We start from the raw sequence: 24,700 nt of genomic DNA on the forward strand, positions 1-24,700 counted from the left end.
AGTTATTTCAAGCATTCAACCTGTCCATAAATAACAACTGCTTTTCATACGGTGCCTCACATATGTCATCTCTTCCCCTCACATCATCACGAAATGAGGACACAAGCTCAGGGAGGTTGACAAGCTTCTCAAAGACCCCTCCAGGTAGTTAGTGGAGGAGTTTCAGACTCGAATCCCTCTTGCTCTTAACCACTAGGCACAGCCCCAGATCCTCAGATTCCTAGGAGGCAATGAGGCAAGAGGTGAAATTAACTCCAATGCTTCCCCCCCGGAGGAGTGTCTCAGATAAAGTTGTCCCAGGAAGAAAGGAGATTAATTGAGACGGAGCCTTATTCATCAATGTCATCTTAAGATCTCCAGCCATGCGGAAGGATCCATTCAAGAAATGTAAAACTCACTGAAGGAGTTCTCCATCTTGAATGTTACATCTCACGTGCACCTAAATGCTATAGTTTTCTTCACTGCCAGGCAAAAACAAGGCAAAACAAAACAAAAGTGTGTTCACTCCCGAGAAAGCCCAGAGTAAATCGAGGGAAATCACTCAGAAGCCTTCATTGTATACTTCCAGAGGTCAGTGTCCAGGTTTCTAGAAGTTAGTTCCAACCAGCAATTGGTCTCACAGGACTGAGAGAGTCAGAAAAAGTTGCTGTAGGGTAAGAAGCACAGCGCAAGTAGCAGACCACAGTGCCTGCCCGACAAATGACTGTGTCTCTGGTTTATCAGCCTCACTTTTCTGGACCTCGGCTTCCTCCATGGTGAAATAGGCGCTGTCATATGGGCTCCACATAAGACCAATCGAAGGACAAAGTGTCAGCCGTCCTACAGGTGAGGAGACTTCTCCAGCATTGCAGACAACGAGGGACAAACCAGAGAGGAGAAGACTGACGGAAGGTGAGGGGAACACGATGAGGGGCACATGTGGCGGTCATCATTGTGCTCTTGGGCGCACCACGAGAAACAGCTTATTTTACCTAAACTGGAAAATCCTCCACGAAGAGCTATGATTCCCAGGTTGGCGAGATAAACCAAGATGCAAAAAATTTACAAACATCTGATTAGAAGGGCCCTAATGAGCTTATGACTTCGGGTGGTCGTCCCTCTCCCTGTAATAAAACAGAGAATCTGCCCTCCCCTCACTGTGCCCTTCAAGTAGGGAAGGAAAAAAAGGAGGGAGGGACTAGGTGAGAGTAGTGAACACAAAGCAAATATTATGGAACTCTGAGGGCAGAATGCTAAGGAAAATAAGCCAGTCACAAAAGGACAAATACCCTATGATTCCACTTCCGTGAGGTACCTAGAACAGTCCAAATCATAGACACAGGAAGTTGCCAGGAGCCGAGAACAGGGGTCCTGCGGGGAAAGGGGGAATGGGGAGTTAATGCTTAATGGGGACACAGTTGCAATCGTGGAAGATGAAAAAGTTCTGGAGCCAGATCATGCTGATGGTTGTAAAACAGTGTGAATGTACCTAATGCCACTCTACTGCACGCCTAAAAATGGTTAAGGTGGTAAAGTTTGCACGTTATATATATTTCCCATAACTTAAAAAATTTTAAAGAGCAAATAGTAAATAAAATAAAGAGTGGGTTGATGTTCATTCCGGACCTGAGTATGACGATAACAAATGTGTACAGCTGGGTCATCTCGGAATATAAATCCTGAGAGACGAGCGTGGGCTCCTTGTCACCTAAGATTCTGTCAGGCACTCAGTGCCATCCACGGCCTGTGAAGAAGGGCACAGACCCACCTGACCCTGCTCCCCCAACACGTGGGGCCTCTGCTGTCCCCGCTAACCCCTGCTGCTCCCCCCCACCCCGGCCCTGACACATCTCCTGTGTGGTCCATAGACTGACCCCCTCCGGTCTCTATGACTCTTCATTAGGGCCATGCCCTCATCTGCTCGGCTGCTATAACAAAATACCATAGACTGGGTGACCTATAAACAACAGAAATTTATTTCTCAGCCTTCTAGAGGCTGGGAGTCTGAGACCAGGCTCTGGAAGAGGTGAGGTCCCTCTTCCAGACTGCAGACTTCTCATTACACCTTCATGTGGTGGAAGAGGCAAGGAAGCATCTGGGATCTCTTTTACAAGAACGCCAAGAAACGAATACCGTATGCTAACACATATACATGGAATCTAAAAAAAAAAAAAAAAAAAAAAAAAAAAAAAAAGGTTCTGAAGAACCTAGGGGCAGGAGAGGAATAAAGACACAGAAGTAGAAGATGGACACAGAAGTAGAAGATGGACTTGAGGACACGGGGAGGGGGAAGGGTAAGCTGGGACGAAGTGAGAGAGTGGCATGGACATATATACACTACCAAATGTAAAACAGATAGCTAGTGGGAAGCAGCCGCATAGCACAGGGAGATCAGCTCGGTGCTTTGTGACCACCTAGAGGGGTGGGAGGGAGATGCAAGAGGGAGGGGATATGGGGATATATGTATATGTATAGCTGATTCACTTTGTGATACAGCAGAAACTAACACACCATTGTAAAGCAATTATACTCCAATAAAGATGTTAAAAAAAAAAACACCAATCCCATCCATGAGGGCTCCTCCCTCAAGGCCTAATCACCTCCCAAGGCCCCACCTCCTAAAGCATGACATTGGGTGTCAGGATTCCAACATATGAATTCTGGGGACGGGAACATTCTCACCATAGCACCACCTTTGAATGCTGCTGTTGTCAACTACAGAATAAGAGAGTTGGACTATATCTAAGCTCCAACAGTTTGGGTCTTTGAAAGTAATGATAAGAGTTTACAGCTAAATTTTAGTGTCAGAAATCTTTGTGACTTGTTAAATCATAAACTGTGATGACCTGTGATGAGAGTGATGCCAGCTATCTGAAAGATGGCTTTGTTTACTTGGAGTAGAAGTACATCCTCTTGGTGTGGTAACTGCATCTATCATGCGTGGCTCAGAATTCCGGCTGACGGAGGCCAGCTGGAAAAAAAATAAGTGAGTTCTTACTTATTTTGGTTTGACAGGTAAAGTCTTTCAAAGCATGGGGCCCACCAGCAGGGTGATTAATGGGCAATCTCGGTGGCACCAGAGTTGGTCCCCACAGGTCTAGGTGACCTCCAAGTTGCTTCCAGTGTCAAGGCGCTCAGACTGCAGGGTCACAGGTATTTATTTGCATTTGAGGAGTGAGAGGGGCTCAGAGACACAGCAAATATTCCCTGAAGACAAGGGCCTTGCACACTGGTCAGGCATGAAGAGTGAGGGCCATTACCTTTGCCAGCCCTACCCAAGCCCACACTGCCCTCCTGCATCATGGCTACCCAGCCCCACTGGGGCCACACCACATGCCAAACCACCTGACATCTGAACTGCCACTCTACAACCCTCCATGTCCCATCCCCAGGGAATCAAACGCTAATGCTCCACGTTCATCAGTGTTCATGAGCCAGTCAGTTAATGAGGGCTTCGGGAGAGGTAATGTCTTTCCCTAACGAAGTAGCTCTGAGCAAAATGAGCAAATAAACACAGTCCTTTCCACAAGTACACAACCGTGAGCTTCAAGCGAATGGCCCAAAGGCAGTGCATCCTTATTTAAATGTGAGCCACCACATGACAACCAACATCTCCATCACGGGGTGATGAACCCCACGTTGGCCTCCCACTTGCTGTCCATGAGGTCGAAGGGTGTGTGCTTTAGCAGCTGGACAGGGGGAGAAGGTGGCCACCTTTTGGGTGGCATGTGATACCTCACTTTTTTCCAGAACTTGGTCTTTGCACACTGTGACTGCTCTGTGAAGTCCCCACTCCACTGGACGGCCCCATGCTTCTGTCTGATGTACTGAATGGACTCTGGCAAGGTTGTATAGTCCTTGACCTTCTCCAGTTCAATCAGAATGACCTTTATCCCGTCCTGGATGAGAACATTGTAGACTGCGATTTGTTCTTCTGACATGTTCCTTAATAGGTCAAGGCTTAGCGCTTCGGGAACTATGAAGATGATCAGTCTTCTGCACAGCTTAATATTTTCATCGATGACATTGACCACAGCTGGAAATAAAGAAAGAAGATGCAGAACATCTCACGATTAAAAGAGCCACAGACCATGCACTACTCAGAACAAGGATCTTATCATGTCTAACTTTGTATCTCCAAACTTAGCTGAAGGTCTGGTATATAGTAGAGGATAAATACTTTTTTAAAAATAACAGACTTTTAAAGGATAGGACACAGGTAGTTAGCTCAAATGTTGTACTACTAATCTTTATTTGTGTTTTCCTCTTGTGTTTCATAGCTATTTAAATGACCAGGACTTATAAGACTAACTTGAAACCAAATAACATATCCTAATGATTTCTTGGGAAGGGGAGGGGAAAGTTCTTGAAATATCCAACGATGGATAAAACTTGGTCTTTTTTCAAAACAAAGGCCAAGTTTTATATCCTCCTTATTCTTAGGATATAAGAATAGACTGTAACCTCCCCAAGAGCACTTCCTTCTTCTCTTTGGTTTATTTTAATATTTCTAGTGCCTACAACATTACCTGGCACATAGCATGTGCTCAATAAATACTTGTTGAAGAAGTGAATGAATGAATGAATATTGATATGCTTATGAAATGAGAGCTCTTCTGCAGGTTTATAACAAGCACTGGATCACATTTTCATTTCCTCACGGAGGATGATTTCATAACTTGAAACGATGTGATAAGCTATGGATAGGAGCAGCCTACAAATCCAAAGTTCTTAGAAACCTTTTAAAATGACCCAGAACAGGCCACTAGGTAGTAATCTTGGTTTCCTGGTGATATTTCAAATATCAGCTGTTTACTGTATCGCCTTCTAAGAAAGAGAAGGTATAGGATAAGACGGATGTTTTCATCTATTGAGTATCTAATATGTGCTAAGCTCCATACTGGTCCCTACTCAGGTTTTACCTTTACCTTTATCTTTTCTCTCAACTGAGTCAGGGAAGCCATTGTCAACCCCATTTGACAGACGAGACAACTGAGGTTCAGTGATGTTAACTGCATTTCCCAAAGCTACTCTCCTATTAAAAGGGGGAAATAAATAACTTCTGTTTTATTTAGGTAGGGCAGGGTTGGAGAGAGTTGAAGTTTATAAAACCAGCCTGAAACATGAGCTCTTTTACAAATTCAAATTGACAGAAAATACTCAGTGGTTAGACTCAAGGATGTGACAGCAAATGACCAGTTGTCCCTTTTTAGTCTCTTGGCCAAGGCTCTGTATGTCATCATCCAGCGGTTCATACAAATGGGTCAACCAGATCCTTACCCAAAGTGAAAGTCACATGATTTCAACCAGGAATCCCAGTTATCCTGTTGTAGGGATGAGCCTAATGAGAGAAGAGAGCCTGGTTCTACCTCCTCAGCTCAGGGGCTGTGGGCAGGGGAGTGAAAGGCTCCCTGTGGTTCTGTGGGGAAAGGCAAGCATAGCTCCTTCTGTTTGTAAAGTCAAAGAAGAGAGAGGTTCCTTTCCATTTTTTTTTTTTTTTTTTTTTTTGGCTGCATTGCAGCTTGCGGGATCTTAGTTCCCTGACCAGGGATCGAACCTGTGCCCCCTGCAGTGGAAGCGCGGAGTCCTAACCACTGGACCATCAGGGAATTTCGGTTCCTTTCCATTTTATTCATTTCTTATTTTTATACCTCATTTAAAACATACCTTGTCCAGGAAAGTCATCCCTGCCAAATATAAATAACTTGTATCCACACTGCCTCTCCAGCACCTTGGGGAGAATCTTCAACACCAGAGTGTCCACATCATGGCTCTGGCTTTCTCTTTGAGGCTTGGGGCACAAGACGTATGCATCATACAGCTTCCCATCTGAAAAGGAAATGGGACAAGCTCGTGAAATTATGCCTACCAAATTATCTTATGTGAACAAAGTGAAAATCTGAGTTGCTATCATGATGTCTTTTTTCTTGGGTTCAATGACTTCAGGGTGCCCAGCTGGCTGACTCATTGCCAAGCACTGCATCTCATTCTTTCAACACTTTAAATTTTCACTCCAATCTCTTCTTTCACGCATGGTTTTTTGAGGATAAGTTGAATGTAATTCATCTTTGTTTCTCTAGAGGTAAGGTGTCTTTTTCCCCTGGCTTCTTTCAGAATTTTTTCCCTATCTTTTATTCTGTAGTTTGAAAATGATATGCCTAGGTGTAGTTTTGTTTGTTTGTCTTTGGTATTTATCTTAATTGGAGTGCTCTGAGCTTCCTGGATCTGTGGTTTGGCATCTGACATTAATTTGGAGAAATTCTCAGTAATTAGTGTTTGAAATACATGTATGTTACACTCTTTGTAGTTGTCTCACAGTCATTGGATATTTTGTTTTGTTTTGTTTTGTTTTTTCCTGGTCTTTGTTCTCTTTGCTTTTCAGTTTTGGAGGTTTCCACTGAGGTATCCTCAAGCCCAGAGATTCTTTTCTTAGCAGTGTCTGGTCTAGTAATAAGCCCATCAGAAGCATTCTTCATTTTTGTTTGTTTTCTGCTAGCATTTCTTTTTGGTTATTTCTTAGTATTCCCATCTGTTTACATTGCCCATCTGTTCTTGCATGCTGTCTACTTTATCCTTTAGAGTCCTAAGCATAGTAATCATAGTTGTTTTAAATTCACAGTCTTATAATTCCAACATCCCCACCATATCTAGTTCTAATGTTTGCTCTGTCTCTTCAAATTGTGGGGGTTTTTTTGTCCTCTAATAGGCCTTATAGTTTTTCTTGATAGCTGGATGTGATCTACCAGGTAAAAAGAATTGCTGTAAACAGGTCGTTAGCAATATGTGGTGAGGAGTGGGAAGAGGGGAAGTATTCTCTAGTCCTATGATTAGATCTCAGTCTTTTAGTGAGCCTATGCCTCTGGACTAGGAAATGCACAAACGTTTCTCAGTGTTTTCTCCCCCCTTAGGTTGGGCAGGATGGCTAGAGAGGGCTGGAGTTTGTTATATCCCCTTGCCCAGGCCAGTCAGGCCCTGATAAAACCCCAGCAGGTTAGGCTCTCATTAACTAGTGTATCCTGAGGGCAGTCCTTGTTAAGAACAGAATGCTCTGGTGTCTTTCAGAATGGTTCTTTTTCCCTTCTCCCTGCTGGAAGCACATAAAGGAATTTTTCTCTGATATTTACCAGCAGAGCTTGGTCAGGCTCCTGGAAGTAAAACTCATGAAAGCGTGAAGGCCCCTTTATGATTGGGTCCCTGAAGAGGGTTCCCAGACCCAATTGCAATATGTGTGTGTGGAGGTTTCCCCACACCAACAAGCAATTCTTGGATGCCAGCAGGGTGTCTAAGAATTCAACTCCATTCCGACAATTTCTACCCAGAGATAGAATCAGATTGCACAGGGAAAGGGCTCAGTCCCACAAGGTCACATTCCACTTCAGACACCCAGTTGTTACCTGTGCTTCTGACCAAGGCGCTACAAACTGGAAGTTCCAACGACTCACCCCCCCCCCCCCACCACCACCCCAATGTAAGCAGCTCCTTGCAGGAAGCAGCTCTTTGCAGGAGGCCCTTTTTTGTCCTGTCACTCTAGCAAAGCTATATTTTAGCTTAACTTTTACACCAGGTGCCTTCATGCTTAACTAACCTCTGGCCAAAGCACACCTTTCAAATCTTTTGATCACACAATGCCTCACCTAACCTGTTGATTCTTTTCTTAGTAGAAATGAAGAATAAATAATTAACAGATGACTACATCTTTTCCCCAGCTTCCCCTTCAGTAATCTCACAAGCAGACTGTGTGAACAAGATAGCATCTAAAGAAAGATCATGTGGCGTCAACAAGCCTGCAGGCAGTGGGAGATGGTGAAGAATCTGACCCCCTTTCTCAGTGATTAGCTGAGATTATTTCCTCTTTTCCCTTTAACACTTTCATGGCCACGCAGAATCTTTGGAGTTGGTTCTGGGACAGCGGTCCACCTTCTCCCCTGGTTGCCGGCCTCCTGAATAAAGCAACATTTCCTTTTCCAACCAACCCTTGTCTCTCGAGTATTGGCTTTCGAGTGATGAACAGCCGAACCTGAGTTTGGCAACACTAATTCAGGATACCAGTAGCAAGTCCAGGGTGTTACCTGTACTCCGGACCAATTGGCTGTAAACCAGATTCCCACGACCCCTTCCTTGGGTTCGATTAATTTGCTAGAACAGACTCAGAGAAACATGTTACTTACTAGACCACTGACTTATTATATAAGGATTTTAAAGGATATGAATCCACAGCCAGATGAGGAGATGTGCAGGGCAACCATACCCTCTCTGGGGGGCACCACTCTCCCCGAACTCTACCTGCTCACCGGCCCAGAAGCTCTCCAAACCCTGTCCTTCCAGGTTTTATGGAGGCTTCATTACATAGGCTTGATTGATTAAACTAGGAGAAGGAAGCTTCACAAAGCTCATCCCTGATTCATCCTGTGCAACTGTGTCAGATGGTATTTTCCAAAAATAGCCCCAGCAGTATTTCCAGTCTCACAAGTTCTTTCTGCACTTTGCCACACCCCACAAAGAGGCAGAATCTATTTCGCCTTCCTTAGAATTGGGTAAGACTCTGCAGCTGCCTTGACAAATGAACAAGGTAGAATTGATCCTAGAAATTCAGGGTCTGAGTCATTTAAAAAAAAAAAAAAGGGCTTTTACCTAGCTCTGCCGTTCTTGAAACACTAGCCCTTGGAAACCATCGCATGCTGTGAGGAAGCCCAGTGTCGTAGCCCCCATAGAGAGGTTATTTGGAGAGGAGCCCAGGCCACCAGTCAACAGCCCAAATCAGCTGCTCATCCTCTAGCTGAAGCCCCAGGCATCATGGGGCTGAGACAGGCCACCCCCGCTTTGCCCGTCCACACTCCTGACCCACAGAATCCAGAAGCAAAATAAGTGGTGGTTTTATGCCGTAAAGTTTTGAGGTAATTTGACTCCCAGCCACAGTAACTGGGCCAGAATTGGGGAAATAACAATGAATAGCAACAAATAACCATGAGGTGGACCACCCCCGGCAACTGTCTACATCCTCAAGAAAATTACAGAGACACAGACCTACTAGTGAGTTTCCTAAGGAAAGTGGGCCCTGCTCTCTCTGTGTAATGGTGGGGAAACAGTGCATCCAGGTTCTGGTGAAGTTCCTTTCATTTTCTAAGGAGATTCATCCCTACTTTTGATGTTAAAGCATCTGCGTACACCCTCATTGGCTGTTGGCAAAAATACAGTCATTTATTTGCACAACTTAATGTTTATGAAAGCTGCCTAAAGATTATTTGATTCCCTACTTCTCTCAATACGATGTTGCTAAATTTTAAACCTGATCAAACTGGTCCCGTGGAAAAATCAGATGGAATCAATTTGACCTTCAGGTAAGTGCGCTAACTGAATTGCATGAGTTTTTGGCGTTTTTGCCCTAGCATGAAGACACTGGGAGAAAAGGCACATTAAACATGCTTTTACATTTACCATGGGAATTTTCTTGCAAGCAAAGTTCATTACATCACATGCTTTAAAGACAAGATCTCCCTACAAAACAATTTTCCTGGGGGATTGGCCCAGAAAAAGCCATGTGCCCTCATGAGTGAATGAAAAGTTTGTGTAAACAGTGCCATGAACCTTGTTATGGCTTTGCCTTCACTTTTAAAGCGAGAGCATCTTTAAAAACCATCCAAGGTGGGTCATTAACTGTCCCCTGCCCTGCTTATGTTATCATTCTACCCTTTGTTCACTGTACTTGTTTTGTTTTTGTTTTTAATTTATTTTACTTTTGGCTGTGTTGGGTCTTTGTTGCTGCATGCGGGCTTTCTCTAGTTGCGGTGAGCGGGGGCTACTCTTCGCTGCGGTGCGTGGGCTTCTCATCGCGGTGGCTTCTCTTGTTGCGGAGCATGGGCTCTAGGCACATGGGCTTCAGTAGTTGTGGCATGAGGGCTTCAGTAGTTGTGGCCCGTGGGCTCCAGAGTGCAGGCTCAGTAGTTGTGGCTCACGGGCTCAGTTGCTCTGCGGCATGTGGGATCTTCCTGGACCAGGGCTCGAACCCGTGTCCCCTGCATTGGCAGGAGGATTCCCAACCACTGCGCCACCAGGGAAGCCCTTGTTTTTGTTTTTAATCGTCTGTTCTACAGGTACATTCCCCACAAACCTATTTGGAATAAGGTGAGGCATAGATATATCTCTCGCGTAGATTTGTAAACTAATCCTTATATTTGTGTACACACATGCACACCTGCGATAAGAATTTTTAAACTCCCTCCTGTGATTTAACAGACAATACACAGAGCTCGTGGACTTAGCCAGGCCTGTCCATGACTCTTAATAAAACTGTGAGTTATACACACCTCACTATTAATCACAGCTGCAGCTTGACTAATCTGGTTGGAATAAACAACTTATCACGAGAAGGACACATGTTCTCTCTCTGCCTCACTTGTATTTGTCATCCATTACTCCACATGTTCCCAACTAACCAGAAAATATCCTCAAGGGACACAAAGCTGGAAACAGCATCCGGGACTCGTCTCAGGGTCTCATCACTAACTCACTGCTGAAGTCACACTCAAAGGGGGCTCACAGGGCAGTTCTCAGAGACTGAGCTGGAGGAAATTTCATCACAAAGGGCGCGTGTACTTTTCTGACTTAAAAGGAAGAAGACCAGATAGCCTCAACCACCAGAGGGCAGACAACAGAAGCAAGAAAAACTATAATCCTGCAGCCTGTGGACCAAAAACCACAGTTACAGAAAGATAGAGAAGATGAAAAGGCAGAGGGCTATGTACCAGATGAAGGAACAAGAAAAAACCCCAGAAAAACAACTAAATGAAGTGGAGATAGGCAACCTTCCAGAAAAAGAATTCAGAATAATGATAGTGAAGATGATCCAGGACCTTGGAATAAGAATGGAGGCAAAGATTGAGAAGATGCAAGAAATGATTAACAAAGACCTAGAAGAATTAAAGAACAAACAAACAGAGATGACCAATACAATAACTGAAATGAAAACTACACTAGAAGGAATCAATAGCAGAATAACTGAGGCAGAAGAACGGATAAGTGACCTGGAAGACAGAATGATGGAATTCACTGCTGCGGAACAGACTAAAGAAAAAAGAATGAAAAGAAATGAAGACAGCCTAAGAGACCTCTGGGACAACATTAAACGCAACAACATTCGCATTATAGGGGTCCCAGAAGGAGAAGAGAGAGAGAAAGGACCAGAGAAAATATTTGAAGAGATTATAGTCGAAAACTTCCCTAACATGGGAAAGGAAATAGCCACCCAAGTCCAGGAAGCGCAGAGAGTCCCATACAGGATAAACCCAAGGAGAAACACGCCGAGACACATAGTAATCAAAGTGGCAAAAATTAAAGACAAAGAAAAATTATTGAAAGCAGCAAGGGAAAAACGACAAATAACATACAAGGGAACTCCCATAAGGTTAACAGCTGATTTCTCAGCAGAAACTCTGCAAGCCAGAAGGGAGTGGCATGATATACTTAAAGTGATGAAAGGGAAGAACCTACAACCAAGATTACTCTACCCGGCAAGGATCTCATTTAGATTTGATGGAGAAATCAAAAGCTTTACAGACAAGCAAAAGCTAAGAGAATTCAGCACCACCAAACCAGCTCTACAACAAATGCTAAAGGAACTTCTCTAAGTGGGAAACACAAGAGAAGAAAAGGACCTACAAAAACAAACCCAAAACAATTAAGAAAATGGTCACAGGAACATACATATCGATTATTACCTTAAACGTGAATGGATTAAATGCCCCAACCAAAAGACATAGACTGGCTGAATGGATACAAAAACAAGACCCATATATAGGCTGTCTACAAGAGACCCACTTTAGACCTAGGGACACATACAGACTGAAAGTGAGGGGATGGAAAAAGATATTCCATGCAAATGGAAATCAAAAGAAAGCTGGAGTAGCTATACTCATATCAGATAAAATAGACTTTAAAATAAAGAATGTTACAAGAGACAAGGAAGGACACTACATAATGATCCAGGGATCAATCCAAGAAGAAGATATAACAATTATAAATATATATGCACCCAACATAGGAGCACCTCAATACATAAGGCAACTGCTAACAGCTATAAAAGAGGAAATCGACAGTAACACAATAATAGTGGGGGACTTTAACACCTCACTTACACCAATGGACAGATCATCCAAAATGAAAATAAATAAGGAAACAGAAGCTTTAAATGACACAATAGACCAGATAGATTTAATTGATATATATCGGACATTCCATCCAAAAACAGCAGATTACACGTTCTTCTCAAGTGCGCATGGAACATTCTCCAAGATAGATCACATCTTGGGTCACAAATCAAGCCTCAGTAAATTTAAGAAAATTGAAATCATATCAAGCATCTTTTCTGACCACAACGCTATGAGATTAGAAATGAATTACAGGGAAAAAAACGTAAAAAGGACAAACACATGGAGGCTAAACAATACGTTACTAAATAACCAAGAGATCACTGAAGAAATCAAAGAGGAAATCAAAAAATACCTAGAGACAAATGACAATGAAAACACGACGACCCAAAACCTATGGGATGCAGCAAAAGCAGTTCTAAGAGGGAAGTTTATAGCTATACAAGCCTACCTAAAGAAACAAGAAAAAGCTCAAGTAAACAATCTAACCTTACACTTAAAGAAACTAGAGAAAGAAGAACAAACAAAACCCAAAGTTAGCAGAAGGAAAGAAATCATAAAGATCAGAGCAGAAATAAATGAAATAGAAACAAAGAAAACAATAGCAAAGATCAATAAAACTAAAAGTTGGTTCTTTGAGAAGATAAACAAAATTGATAAGCCATTAGCCAGACTCATCAAGAAAAAGAGGGAGAGGACTCAAATCAATAAAATCAGAAATGAAAAAGGAGAAGTTACAACAGACACTGCAGAAATACAAAGCATCCTAAGAGACTACTACAAGCAACTTTATGCCAATAAAATGGACAACCTGGAAGAAATGGACAAATTCTTAGAAAGGTATAACCTTCCAAGACTGAACCAGGAAGAAATAGAAAATATGAACAGACCAATCACAAGTAATGAAATTGAAACTGTGATTAAAAATCTTCCAACAAACAAAAGTCCAGGACCAGATGGCTTCACAGGTGAATTCTATCAAACATTTAGAGAAGAGCTAACACCCATCCTTCTCAAACTCTTCCAAAAAATTGCAGAGGAAGGAACACTCCCAAACTCATTCTATGAGGCCACCATCACCCTGATACCAAAACCAGACAAAGACACTACAAAAAAAGAAAATTACAGACCAATATCACTGATGAATATAGATGCAAAAATCCTCAACAAAATACTAGCAAACAGAATCCAACAACACATTAAAAGGATCATACACCACGATCAAGTGGGATTTATCCCAGGGATGCAAGGATTCTTCAATATATGCAAATCAATCAATGTGATACACCATATTAACAAATTGAAGAATAAAAACCATATGATCATCTCAATAGATGCAGAAAAAGCTTTTGACAAAATTCAACACCCATTTATGATAAAAACTCTCCAGAAAGTGGGCATAGAGGGAACCTACCTCAACATAATAAAGGCCATATATGACAAACCCACAGCAAACATCATTCTCAATGGTGAAAAACTGAAAGCATTTCCTCTAAGATCAGGAACGAGACAAGGATGTCCACTCTCACCACTATTATTCAACATAGTTTTGGAAGTCCTAGCCACGGCAATCAGAGAAGAAAAAGAAATAAAAGGAATACAAATTGGAAAAGAAGAAGTAAAACTGTCACTGTTTGCGGATGACATGATACTATACATAGAGAATCCTAAAACTGCCACCAGAAAACTGCTAGAGCTAATTAATGAATATGGTAAAGTTGCAGGATACAAAATTAATGCACAGAAATCTCTTGCATTCCTATACACTAATGATGAAAAATCTGAAAGAGAAATTATGGAAACACTCCCATTTACCATTGCAACAAAAAGAATAAAATACCTAGGAATAAACCTACCTAGGGAGACAAAAGACCTGTATGCAGAAAACTATAAGACACTGATGAAAGAAATTAAAGATGATACCAACAGATGGAGAGATATACCATGTTCTTGGATTGGAAGAATCAACATTGTGAAAATGAGTATACTACCCAAAGCAATCTACAGATTCAATGCAATCCCTATCAAATTACCAATGGCATTTTTTACGGAGCTAGAACAAATCATCTTAAAATTTGTATGGAGACACAAAAGACCCCGAATAGGCAAAGCAGTCTTGAGGCAAAAAAATGGAGCTGGAGGAATCAGACTCCCTGACTTCAGACTATACTACAAAGCTACAGTAATCAAGACAATATGGTACTGGCACAAAAACAGAAACATAGATCAATGGAACAAGATAGAAAGCCCAGACATTAACCCACGCACCTATGGTCAACTAATCTATGACAAAGGAGGCAAAGATATACAATGGAGAAAAGACAGTCTCTTCAATAAGTGGTGCTGGGAAAACTGGACAGCTACATGTAAAAGAATGAAATTAGAATACTCCCTAACACCATACACAAAAATAAACTCAAAATGGATTAGAGACCTAAATATAAGACTGGACACTATAAAACTCTTAGAGGAAAACATAGGAAGAACACTCTTTGACATAAATCACAGCAAGATCTTTTTTGATCCACCTCCTAGAGTAATGGAAATAAAAACAAAAATAAACAAGTGGGACCTAATGAAACTTCAAAGCTTTTGCACAGCAAAGGAAACCATAAACAAGACGAAAAGACAACCCTCAGAATGGGAGAAAATATTTGCAAATGAATCAACGGACAAAGGATTAATCTCCAAAATATATAAACAGCTCATTCAGCTCAATATCAAAGAAACAAACACCCCAATCCAAAAATGGGCAGAAGACCTAAATAGACATTTCTCCAAAGAAGACATACAGATGGCCATGAAGCACATGAAAAGATGCTCAACATCACTAATTATTAGAGAAATGCAAATCAAAACTACAATGAGGTATCACCTCACTCCTGTTAGAATGGGCATCATCAGAAAATCTACAAACAACAAATGCTGGAGAGGGTGTAGTGAAAAGGGAACCCTCTTGCACTGTTGGTGGGAATGTAAATTGATACAGCCACTATGGAGAACAATATGGAGGTTCCTTAAAAAACTAAAAATAGAATTACCATATGACCCAGCAATCCCACTACTGGGCATATACCCAGAGAAAACCGTAATTCAAAAAGACACATGCACCCGAATGTTCATTGCAGCACTATTTACAATAGCCAGGTCATGGAAGCAACCTAAATGCCCATCAACAGACGAATGGATAAAGAAGATGTGGTACATATATACAATGGAATATTACTCAGCCATAAAAAGGAACGAAATTGAGTCATTTGTTGAGACGTGGATGGATCTAGAGACTGTCATACAGAGTGAAGTAAGTCAGAAAGAGAAAAACAAATATCGTATATTAATGCATGTATGCGGAACCTAGAAAAATGGTACAGATGAGCCAGTTTGCAGGGCAGAAGTTGAGACACAGATGTAGGGAATGGACATATGGACACCAAGGGGGGAAAACTGCGGTGGGGTGGGGATGGTGGTGTGCTGAATTGGGCGATTGGGATTGACATGTATACACTGATGTGTATAAAACTGATGCCTAATAAAAAAAAAAAAAAAAAAAAAAGGAAGAAGACCGCCGGCTGACTGTAGGTTCCCATCTCCAAACCCTCAGCCCGCCGGTTCCAAATCTGGGCAGCAGCTCGGTCTGAGCAAAGGGTGGGGCACCCTGAGTCAATCAACTGTCCAGCTTCCCCTGCTCAGGGTGAGGCACGATTCCTTTTTCTCTTCCTGCTGCACTTGACCTCACTCGCGGCGCTTTCACCACACACTCGGCATTCACGCTGCGGGGATCCCGGTAGGTCAGGGAGGGAGTTCCGGGGACATCGCTGAACCCACGCAGCCCCCTGTCAGTCAACAAACAAAGCATCTCTGTGTCAGAAAAGACAAGCAGCGGTGCTGCCCTGAGGTCTCTTCTCAGACAGATGCAGGAAGAGCGCAGGCAGAGGTGGGCTTACGCAGAGCAGGCCCTACAGGGGCCACGGCCCAGCTCGGCGCCTGCAACCCTAAAAGAGCTTCAGGCCGCGTTGGACGTGCAACGCCGATTTCCACAAGTGAATTGTACCGGCAAAGAAAAGAAAAAAAAAAAGAATCCGTTTTTTTCCAGGTTGCTCAAGGGCTGCCAATTTTGAATTCTGAAATTTAACTTAAACTCCAAGTTAGGACACTTATGCTTTATCAAACATGTGGACAAACACGTGTGTTTTATATGCAAAGCAGGCACTTAGTGTGACTACCACCCTTCTGTGTAATAGGGATTCCTAAAACGTGCTGGGACCCACCCCACCTCCCTGAGTTCCCGTCAACACCGCAAGTCTACGGACTTGAAAGGGATACGATTGTGTATCTCCGTGCAGGAAAGCTGCACAGACCTCTCTCAGCCGGGTGTGACTTTTCTACCCAGTTAGGAGACCTTAAAGCAGATGTATTACTTTTCTACGAGGCTTTGATTGATCACATCTATTGTGAGATACAAAAGAAATAGCACAGAGTTGAAAGCACAGCGATGGGAAATGCCTGACGCTCAGATTCCGGATCACACGGGCGCTTCTCCGGTGACTAGTGCTGTCAGGACACGGCTCCCCACACCAAAATGAGCCCCCAGGCAGAGCGGCAGGGGCAGCTTGCGTGGACCTTCAGGCACGGGAGCCCCCTGCACCCCAGGACCCTCAGTGCTTTCCTGAACGTCAACTCAGCTATTCCTACAGGACTCTGTGAGGTAGGCTCTGATCATCGTCTCCTCCCCTCCCCTCCCCTCCCCTCCCCTCCCTCCCTCCTTCCTTCCCTCCCTCCCTCCTTCCCTCCCTCCCTTCCTTCTTTCCACCTATACCTGAGAAAGAGAAGAGAATTAAATACCTAAATCACACAGGGAGTAAGTGGAGAACTCAAGTTCAAACCCAGGTCTGTCTCTCTCCAAACTTGAGAGCTGGAGACAAATCTTTTTGGGCACCAAGCCCAGGCCCAGAAGGAGCCGCAAACACAGGCAACTCCTAGCTCTCTGTGACATAAATTCTGCATGCACATGTGCTGTGTTGAAGATGTACCGTGAACAGAGCTCACGCTGCTCCAAGAGAAGTTTTTGTCTTTTGCCAACACCGGTGGACGTGAGAACCTTCCTAAAACAGTTGCACTGGGAGCCAGAAGATGATCTGCCAGGTCACTCCTAGCTTGCAAGCCTTATGCGATTGTACAGTGCCGGTGGCTATGGGCAAATCCTTTCTCTAAAGTACAAGAAGCCCCAGGGAGACGCTCTCCTCTAAAGTTGCCAACAACACGAAAGGCAAGCTAGTAGAGATGATCAAGTATATTTACAACGGTTATACGGACGAGCAGATTCCAGGACAATGCATTTTTCAATGGTTACTCACCATCTATGGGCCCTGCAGAATGGAAGGCACTTCGATACCAGAGTACAATGTCGATCTTAAAAACGTTGTAGATACACACAGCAGACACCGCCACGCTGGTCAAGACAAGAAGCCCTCCTATCAAGTAAGCTTGAAAATCTGGAACTACAAATGATGGCAAAAAAAAAAAAAAACAACCAATAAATAATAAAATAATAATACTACAAAGAGTCAATTATACACTTAACTTACACAAGTCCCATTACATATGCCAGGTGGGTAGTAGATGTCAGTGAGGGGAGCACTTAATTATTCCTTTACAGTTAAGTAATAGGTATGGGGAGTAGAACAATTTGGTCTTGACCATGAGTTTGGGGAAGAAAATGTGATCTTGGGAATCTGGAGAGGGAAAGTCTGCAGACCCCTAGCTCCAGACGGTGGGTGTGGCATGGCTGTGACCGCAGGAAGACTGCCCCCCTATCAAAGCACACATGGCCGGGTCCTCCTTACTCAACACTAGACTCTCCAGAGGTGGAGCCTGAGAACCTTTACTGGGGAAGTTCCCCAGGTGGTTCTGTTGCATGTTCTTCATTATATTACTGTTATAACCGCCTTCCCAGTTACTCAAACTTGAACAGCAGGACTCGTGTCATAAATAACCTTCAGCTGCCTCTCCTGGAAGCCATCTCCGTGGCTTCATATGACTGGCTGAGAGCCAAACTCCCACCTCATCCCCTCTGGGCCAGCAGAGGCCAGGCTGGGCACCTGTCTGCAAGACATGGTCTCAGGAAGGGCGTTTACACCCCGCTCTGTTTTGTGAGCACATTGCCAAGCAATTAAAGCAAAAGCAGTGGGCAAGAGATGACCAAGGAGAAGAACCAATTTCTCTGGAACTCCAAGCCCCCTCAAAACATGCTCCCACGTATCTGAGAAGAGGAACAGCACAGCTTTCTGCCTGACCACAGCCCAAAGTGGTGCTGTCAAAGAAGGAGGCTCTAGGAAGGCGAGAACTAGAAAAGAGGAAGTGGGAGAGCGGAAGAGAAATCCTCCCCATTCTTAGGATCCACCGCACGTCCACCACTTCCTTCATTGGCCCCCTCCCTGGTCCTCCGGTCCCCACTGGAAAGTGTGTGTGGGTAGGAGGGTGGGCGGGAGGGGGGAGGGGAGCTTACTGAAGAACCGATCACAACCTGCCCTAGGCCACACCATGTTGCAAACATTTTGTAAAGAAATCCCTATGTGTGCTTGTATGTCTTCAAATACATGGCATAATAAAGCACAATAACTAAAAACACATTCTGTGTCCCCAAAATTAATCCATTGATTAAGTCCCAGCATAGCCAAGTGGATCTGCTCTGCACGCTGGTGCCCAGTTGGTCCTGACCGTGAGTTTGAACCTCTAGCTTCTATCTGTTGGATGGAATCGCCTCCTCCCCGCTGCCACCTCCCGCTTCTACGCTTTTTACCAGCTCTTGGAGCAACAGTGCCACCTCTCCCCTTGGGAAGACCTGTGTGTGGGGACCTTTACTGTACACATCAGGGATCTTGGCACTGCAAATGGTCATGATAAAAAGACCATGGCCACAATATTTATGAGATTCAAAAAGCCTCTGGTAAGTAAACAGGAGTGTTGGCCTGAAATTCTTGGGTTGATCACGCACTGCATTCAGGAGTGTCGATATCCTCTGCTCTATAATTGAGCTAAAAGACAATGAAATTCCAAACAGGAAGTTAATGAATAAGTTCAAAGGAAGTATTGGCTTTGAAACTGAAATAAGTGGAAAACTCTCTGTTGAGACATCAGGTGACCTATTGAAGGCCCTATTTAAGGGGGTATTTACCTTTTGGGTCCACCTGGCTACCACCAGCCTTAAACTGAGATGGTAGCTGAGAACAAGTGATTAAAGGAAATTCATAGGAGGGCACACCCAACCCAAACAACTTTCTAGAGAGCCTGCTTCCGATCATCCAAATATGATTCACATCTGAAGGTGTCTTCAACAAAAATCGGAAGTCCAATGGAGAAGTTGTAACCTTACTTCAGGTCCCAAGGAAACCAACAAGAGGCTTGGATTTAAGAGGGTTTGTTCCTAAGAATTTAGGGAGAACAAAACAGAGTGCACACGTCCAAATATACATTGCATGTGAGATATGAAATAAGTGTTGATAGGAACAAAGATGAATTTAGTAAGCGTAGATTTCTTAACTAACATAAAACAAAGGAGATTAAGGACATGTCCCCCCTCCTGTATGATCACCAGGTGTTAACTGATAACATCATTAGTTGCTCTGAGCCTGGACTTTGCCTCAGAATCCTTCTGAATACAGTACTTCCACGTGGTTACTACCTATAAGGCAGTATTGACATAGAAATTGACACTGGTCTTCCTCAGTCTAGGTTGAGGCAGATTTCAGTTATAACCACTTCAGGTCTTGTGCAATTTCCAAGGCTTCCCACAATCAGGTCCCCCTCTTTTCTCTGGTGTGGACCCTGAGGCACTCTCTCCAGCAATTTTACTCCTAATGATGTATCACAAAGGAATGCTTCTACATGAGCGCCAGCACCAACACACAAGAATTTCCATAGCATCATGATTTGTTAACAGTCCCAAACTGGAAACAACTCAAGTGACCACATAGTTACAGTAGAATGGATACACTGTAACCTGGTTATTCAATGGAACAGGATTCAGCACTGAAAATGAATGAACTTCTGCTACACGCTACATCACCGATGCCTCAGTGAACCCCATAAACCTAAGAAGAGAAGCAACACATCAAAGAAAACCTACTATGTAACTCTCTTTATATAAAGTTCAAAATCTGTCCAGTAAGCAGTTGGAAATGCAGAGTTGCCACGTGGGAAGGGAAAATGTCATTGGAGACGTGGAGTTTGTTTTCACGCACACAGGGATGACAGTTGAAACCATGAGGATAAGGGATAGTATCAGAGAGGAGGGTATAGAAAGAGTGGCTCTGAGGATAGAATCTCAAGAATCACCCAGATGTGCCATAGAGGGAGATGGGATGCACATGACTGATTGGGGGAAAGTGATCCCAAATGACTTTCGATGACAAAGAAAAGCCATTGAGCAGAGGAAAAATAGACAGTGATGGCAGATGAGCCAAAACTCCTTCTACCTGAGGCACCCAAGAGGGCTCCCCCTGGTCCAGAGTGAGAAGGGGGAGGTGCTGTGTGCTCATTCACAGGAAAGGCACCTGGGGACAGTGTGACCTTGGCCTCTGGGCATGGAAGTGAGGTAGGGAAAAAGCCCAGTCAGGAATGCAGGCTGCTGTGTACACACACCTACTGATTGCCATTCAAAGGGAGGGGATGGACGCTAGTGAGACTTTAGCTAGACGCACGCAAACATGGCTTTAACTGATCCTTAAGGGACACTGGAAAATTCAAGCCCTCTCTCTTGTGTGTAGCTATCAAAAAAAAAATAGGTGATATTAATAGAATTATAAAAAAGCTGTCTTGGTAAACTACAGGCTTGGTAAACCTCTTACAAGGTACTTCAAACATTTCCCCTGATACATTTAAGAATTGAAAGTTTTTCTCGAGATTATGATTTCATCCTTCACTATTTACTCTCTGGTTCCATCACCTCCAATGGATAATCAGCACACTCTGTACAGTGTTAAGTGCACAATCTGTGTACACACATGGAATTTGAAGCCTTCCTGCTCCAATATCAGGATTCAGCCTCTACAGATAATTTTACAAAGTTACATGATAAAAATATACATTAGCACTTTATTTTTACATCACATGATTTATAATGAACAACCTAAAAGCTGAAAATCACAAGTACATGATTATAAAAGTTGAGTAAGCAGGTTTAATAAAGGAATACTTCTGTGTTTTCTTGAGTTCTGACGCATAAAATCTCAATGCATACTAATAGGGAGCTTTCTAAGGACACTGTAGTGAAGCCACAGCCTGACCCCAAGAACATGACTAGACAGGGTATCAGCTTTTATCTAGATTTCATATTGAGTTTCCCTATTTAATACCACTCTGCTGCCTCACACCAAACATTTCAAGTCACTCCTCTTTCACTTGTGTTTCCTTGCCATCACCTGGAACACTCTTGAGCCGAATGCATCCCACTAGAGTATTACCTGGGAGTTTTAGTATAACGTAAGCTGCAGACACTCCAGCATGGCATGTGAAAGGATGGCCATAATCTTCCATTTTCACTTCTAAGAAGGTTATGTTCATTGTGTAAAAAAGATGTCCTTGAAAAACAGTGTAGTTTCTATGAAAGAGGAGCCAGTCATTAATATGTACATGAGTTGTATTTAACCAACATATTTTATAACCTTTTGTCTGGAGAATAAAGTTCTTTCCTGGAGAACACTTGGGGCCATCATTTCACCTTAAGAATAGCCTGCTGGCTCAATGAGGTGATGGATTGTGTAGCACCAAATTTGCATTTTCTTCTAGACAGTGATGCAGAAGTGTAGTCCTTTTAATTAGAGACACCATCCTCAGCCCAAAGGGGCCTCCCCCTGTCCCTCTCCACTCATCCTAACCTACCTACACTGCAAAGCCCAACACAAGTTCTTCTGCCTTTTGACTTCATTAGTCTTGTTTCATACCACTCAACTTAAACCACCATAAATTGGGTTTACACCACTCCAGTAGGTAATGATCATGCATCGTCTCTCCCCAAAATCCCTGTGTTGTGGCCATTTTGCTATTTAAGCCTTGAAGGCCCATGGCCTTCCTAAATAGGAATGAGACTGGTTGTAAGGAGTAGCTGAGAGAAACTGATCTTGCTGCTTGGAGCCATACTTTGTTGTTTTGTCTCCTCTCTCTATGATCCAAGCAGGAGTAATAACATGAGCATCTTCTCTGAACCAGACGCTTGGCCCCACAGTACTGAAAAGGACTTTGAAAACTACAACTAAAAGGAGTGAGGGGAGAGACAGTGAGAGCCACCTAAAATAAAGCAGTACCAGCACCAAAATCATTTAGATGGAGAAATTCGTGCTAGGTTTTAGGGAAGCCAGAAAAGCAAAACACCTACTCGCTTCCTTCTTGAATTCGTTTGGATTCCTTGTAGTAAACATTGACCAATGTGTTATTGACCCTCCAGTAGCGCGGGTTTGTGTTACCCCGTGTGTCTGTTATATTGCAGTCCACGATGAGGGTGGAACCTGTACAATCAAATTCATAAACACACAATGAAAACACTACCAAAGTGACCTGCTTAACAAAGGCACCTTGCTTCTGAGCCTTGAATATATTTCAATTACCAAAAATGTCCCCCTGAGGTCAATGTTCATCTACTGTACATTATTCTCTCCCTGGATGGAAAGGACGAGGACACATGACCTTCCAGGATGCCTATTGTACAGAGACAGGAATAAGCTGTCAAACGTCACCAGCTTCAGACCAATTTCCCCACAATATCAGGGGCACACATACTGCTTCTACTCTCAGTAAACTTAGCAAAGTTTACAAAGTTTACAAAGTATTTCACACACGTTTTCTCCTTCAGTCTTCTTATCGTTCAGACACTCCTACAAGGCAGAAAAGGGGCAGAGCTATTATCCCCATCTTAGAGATAAGAACACTGAGGTTCAGACAGATCAAGTGCTTTGCCCAAGGTCACACACTAGAGGAAGGAACGAGATGTGACTCTGGTTTCCTAATTCCAAATCCAGTGATATTTCTACTTCACCATTTGTGACCCCTATCCTTTCCCTCTTTCCTTTATCCTGCCTCCACATGCATTCAAAAATTATATTAAATAAATATACATTTCATTTCATTTTATTTTGCCCCCAAAGCCTAATAAATTCGATCTATTTACTACATGTAAAAAAATTACTGTACTTCTAAACAGTCTACTTTAAGTTTCTTTATTCTAGGTGGTATTAAGTTTTTTTTCTTATTTGTAAAATATAACACAGTTATGGTAAAAAGTATAGAGTATAAATGTAAAGTTACTGAATTATTAAAAATCAAATATCCATATCACCTTCACCTCATCCAGAAAATAGTATATTGCCAAAACCCCAGAAGCCACCCACTTGCTTTCCTTATTTTATATTTTATCACTTCCTACTCACCCCTGAACCCTGGCTTCCAATGATCCATGTTTAGTTGGTGATGCTCACTCATGCTGTTGTGTGTCACCATAGTCCATACAGACAATGGACCATACTAGTTTTTTTTTTTTTTAATCTTTATTGGAGTATAATTGCTTTACACTGTTCTGTTAGTTTCTGCTGCATAACAAAGTGAATCAACTACATGCATACATATAACCCCATATCCCCTCCCTCTTACGTCTCCCTCCCACCCTCCCTATCCCACCCCTCTAGGTGGTCACAAAGCACCGAGCTGATTTCCCTGTGCTATGCGGTTGCTTCCCACTAGCTATCTAGTTTACATTTTGTAGTGTATATATGTCTATACCACTCTCACTTCGTTCCAGCTTACCCTTCCCCCTCCCTGTGTCCTCAAGTCCATTCTCTATGTTGGCATCTTTATTAGTGTCCTGCCCCTAGGTTCAGCAGAACCGTTTTTGTTTTAGATTCTGTATATATGTGTTAGCATACCGTATTTATTTTTCTTTATCTGACTTACTTCACTCTGTATGACAGACTCTAGGTCCATCTACCTCACTACAAATAACTCAATTTCATTTCTTTTTATGGCTGAGTAATATTCCATTGTATATATGTGCCACATCTTCTTTATCCATTCATCCAATGATGGACACTTAGGTTGCTTCCATATCCTGGCTATTGTAAATGCAGTGAACATTTGGTGCATGTATCTTTTTGAATTATAGTTTTCTCAGGGTATATGCCCAGTAGTGGGATTGCTGGGTCATATGGTAGTTCTATTTTTAGTTTTTAAGGAAACTCCATACTGTTCTCCATAGTGGCTGTGTCAATTTACATTCCCACCAACAGTGCAGGAGGCTTCCCTTTTCTCCACACCCTCTCCAGCATTTATTGTTTGAAGAATTTTTGATGATGGCCATTCTGACCGGTGTGAGGTGATACCTCATTGTGGTTTTGACTTGCCTTTCTCTAATGATTAGTGATGTTGAGCATCCTTTCATGTGATTGTTGACAATCTGCATATCTTCTTTGGAGAAATGTCTATTTAGGTCTTCTGCCCATTTTTGTATTGGGTTGTTTGATTTTTTGATATTGAGCTGCATGAGCTGCTTGTATATATTGGAGATTAATCCTTTGTCAATTGCTTTGTTTGCA

The 24,700-nt window shown here is 42.9% G+C and overlaps 1 protein-coding gene across 2 annotated transcripts in view; it reads right to left on the minus strand.

The window, feature by feature from the left end:
- Window positions 1–2,700: 2,700 nt before the first annotated feature.
- Window positions 2,701–24,700, minus strand: part of IL1RL2 (interleukin 1 receptor like 2) — a 52,264-nt gene continuing 30,264 nt past the window's right edge. For both annotated transcript variants that reach the window (XM_059942855.1, XM_059942856.1), the window contains exons 7-11: window positions 22,495–22,624; window positions 21,584–21,720; window positions 17,477–17,620; window positions 5,647–5,808; window positions 2,701–4,015 (exon numbers count right to left, since the gene is read on the minus strand). In XM_059942855.1, the coding sequence (XP_059798838.1) occupies window positions 3,597–4,015; window positions 5,647–5,808; window positions 17,477–17,620; window positions 21,584–21,720; window positions 22,495–22,624 (992 nt within the window). In that variant the 3' untranslated portion in view covers window positions 2,701–3,596. The remainder of the gene's footprint in view (window positions 4,016–5,646; window positions 5,809–17,476; window positions 17,621–21,583; window positions 21,721–22,494; window positions 22,625–24,700) is intronic.

The sequence above is a fragment of the Balaenoptera ricei genome, chromosome 13, assembly GCF_028023285.1.
Source record: "Balaenoptera ricei isolate mBalRic1 chromosome 13, mBalRic1.hap2, whole genome shotgun sequence".
Taxonomy (NCBI): domain Eukaryota; kingdom Metazoa; phylum Chordata; class Mammalia; order Artiodactyla; family Balaenopteridae; genus Balaenoptera; species Balaenoptera ricei.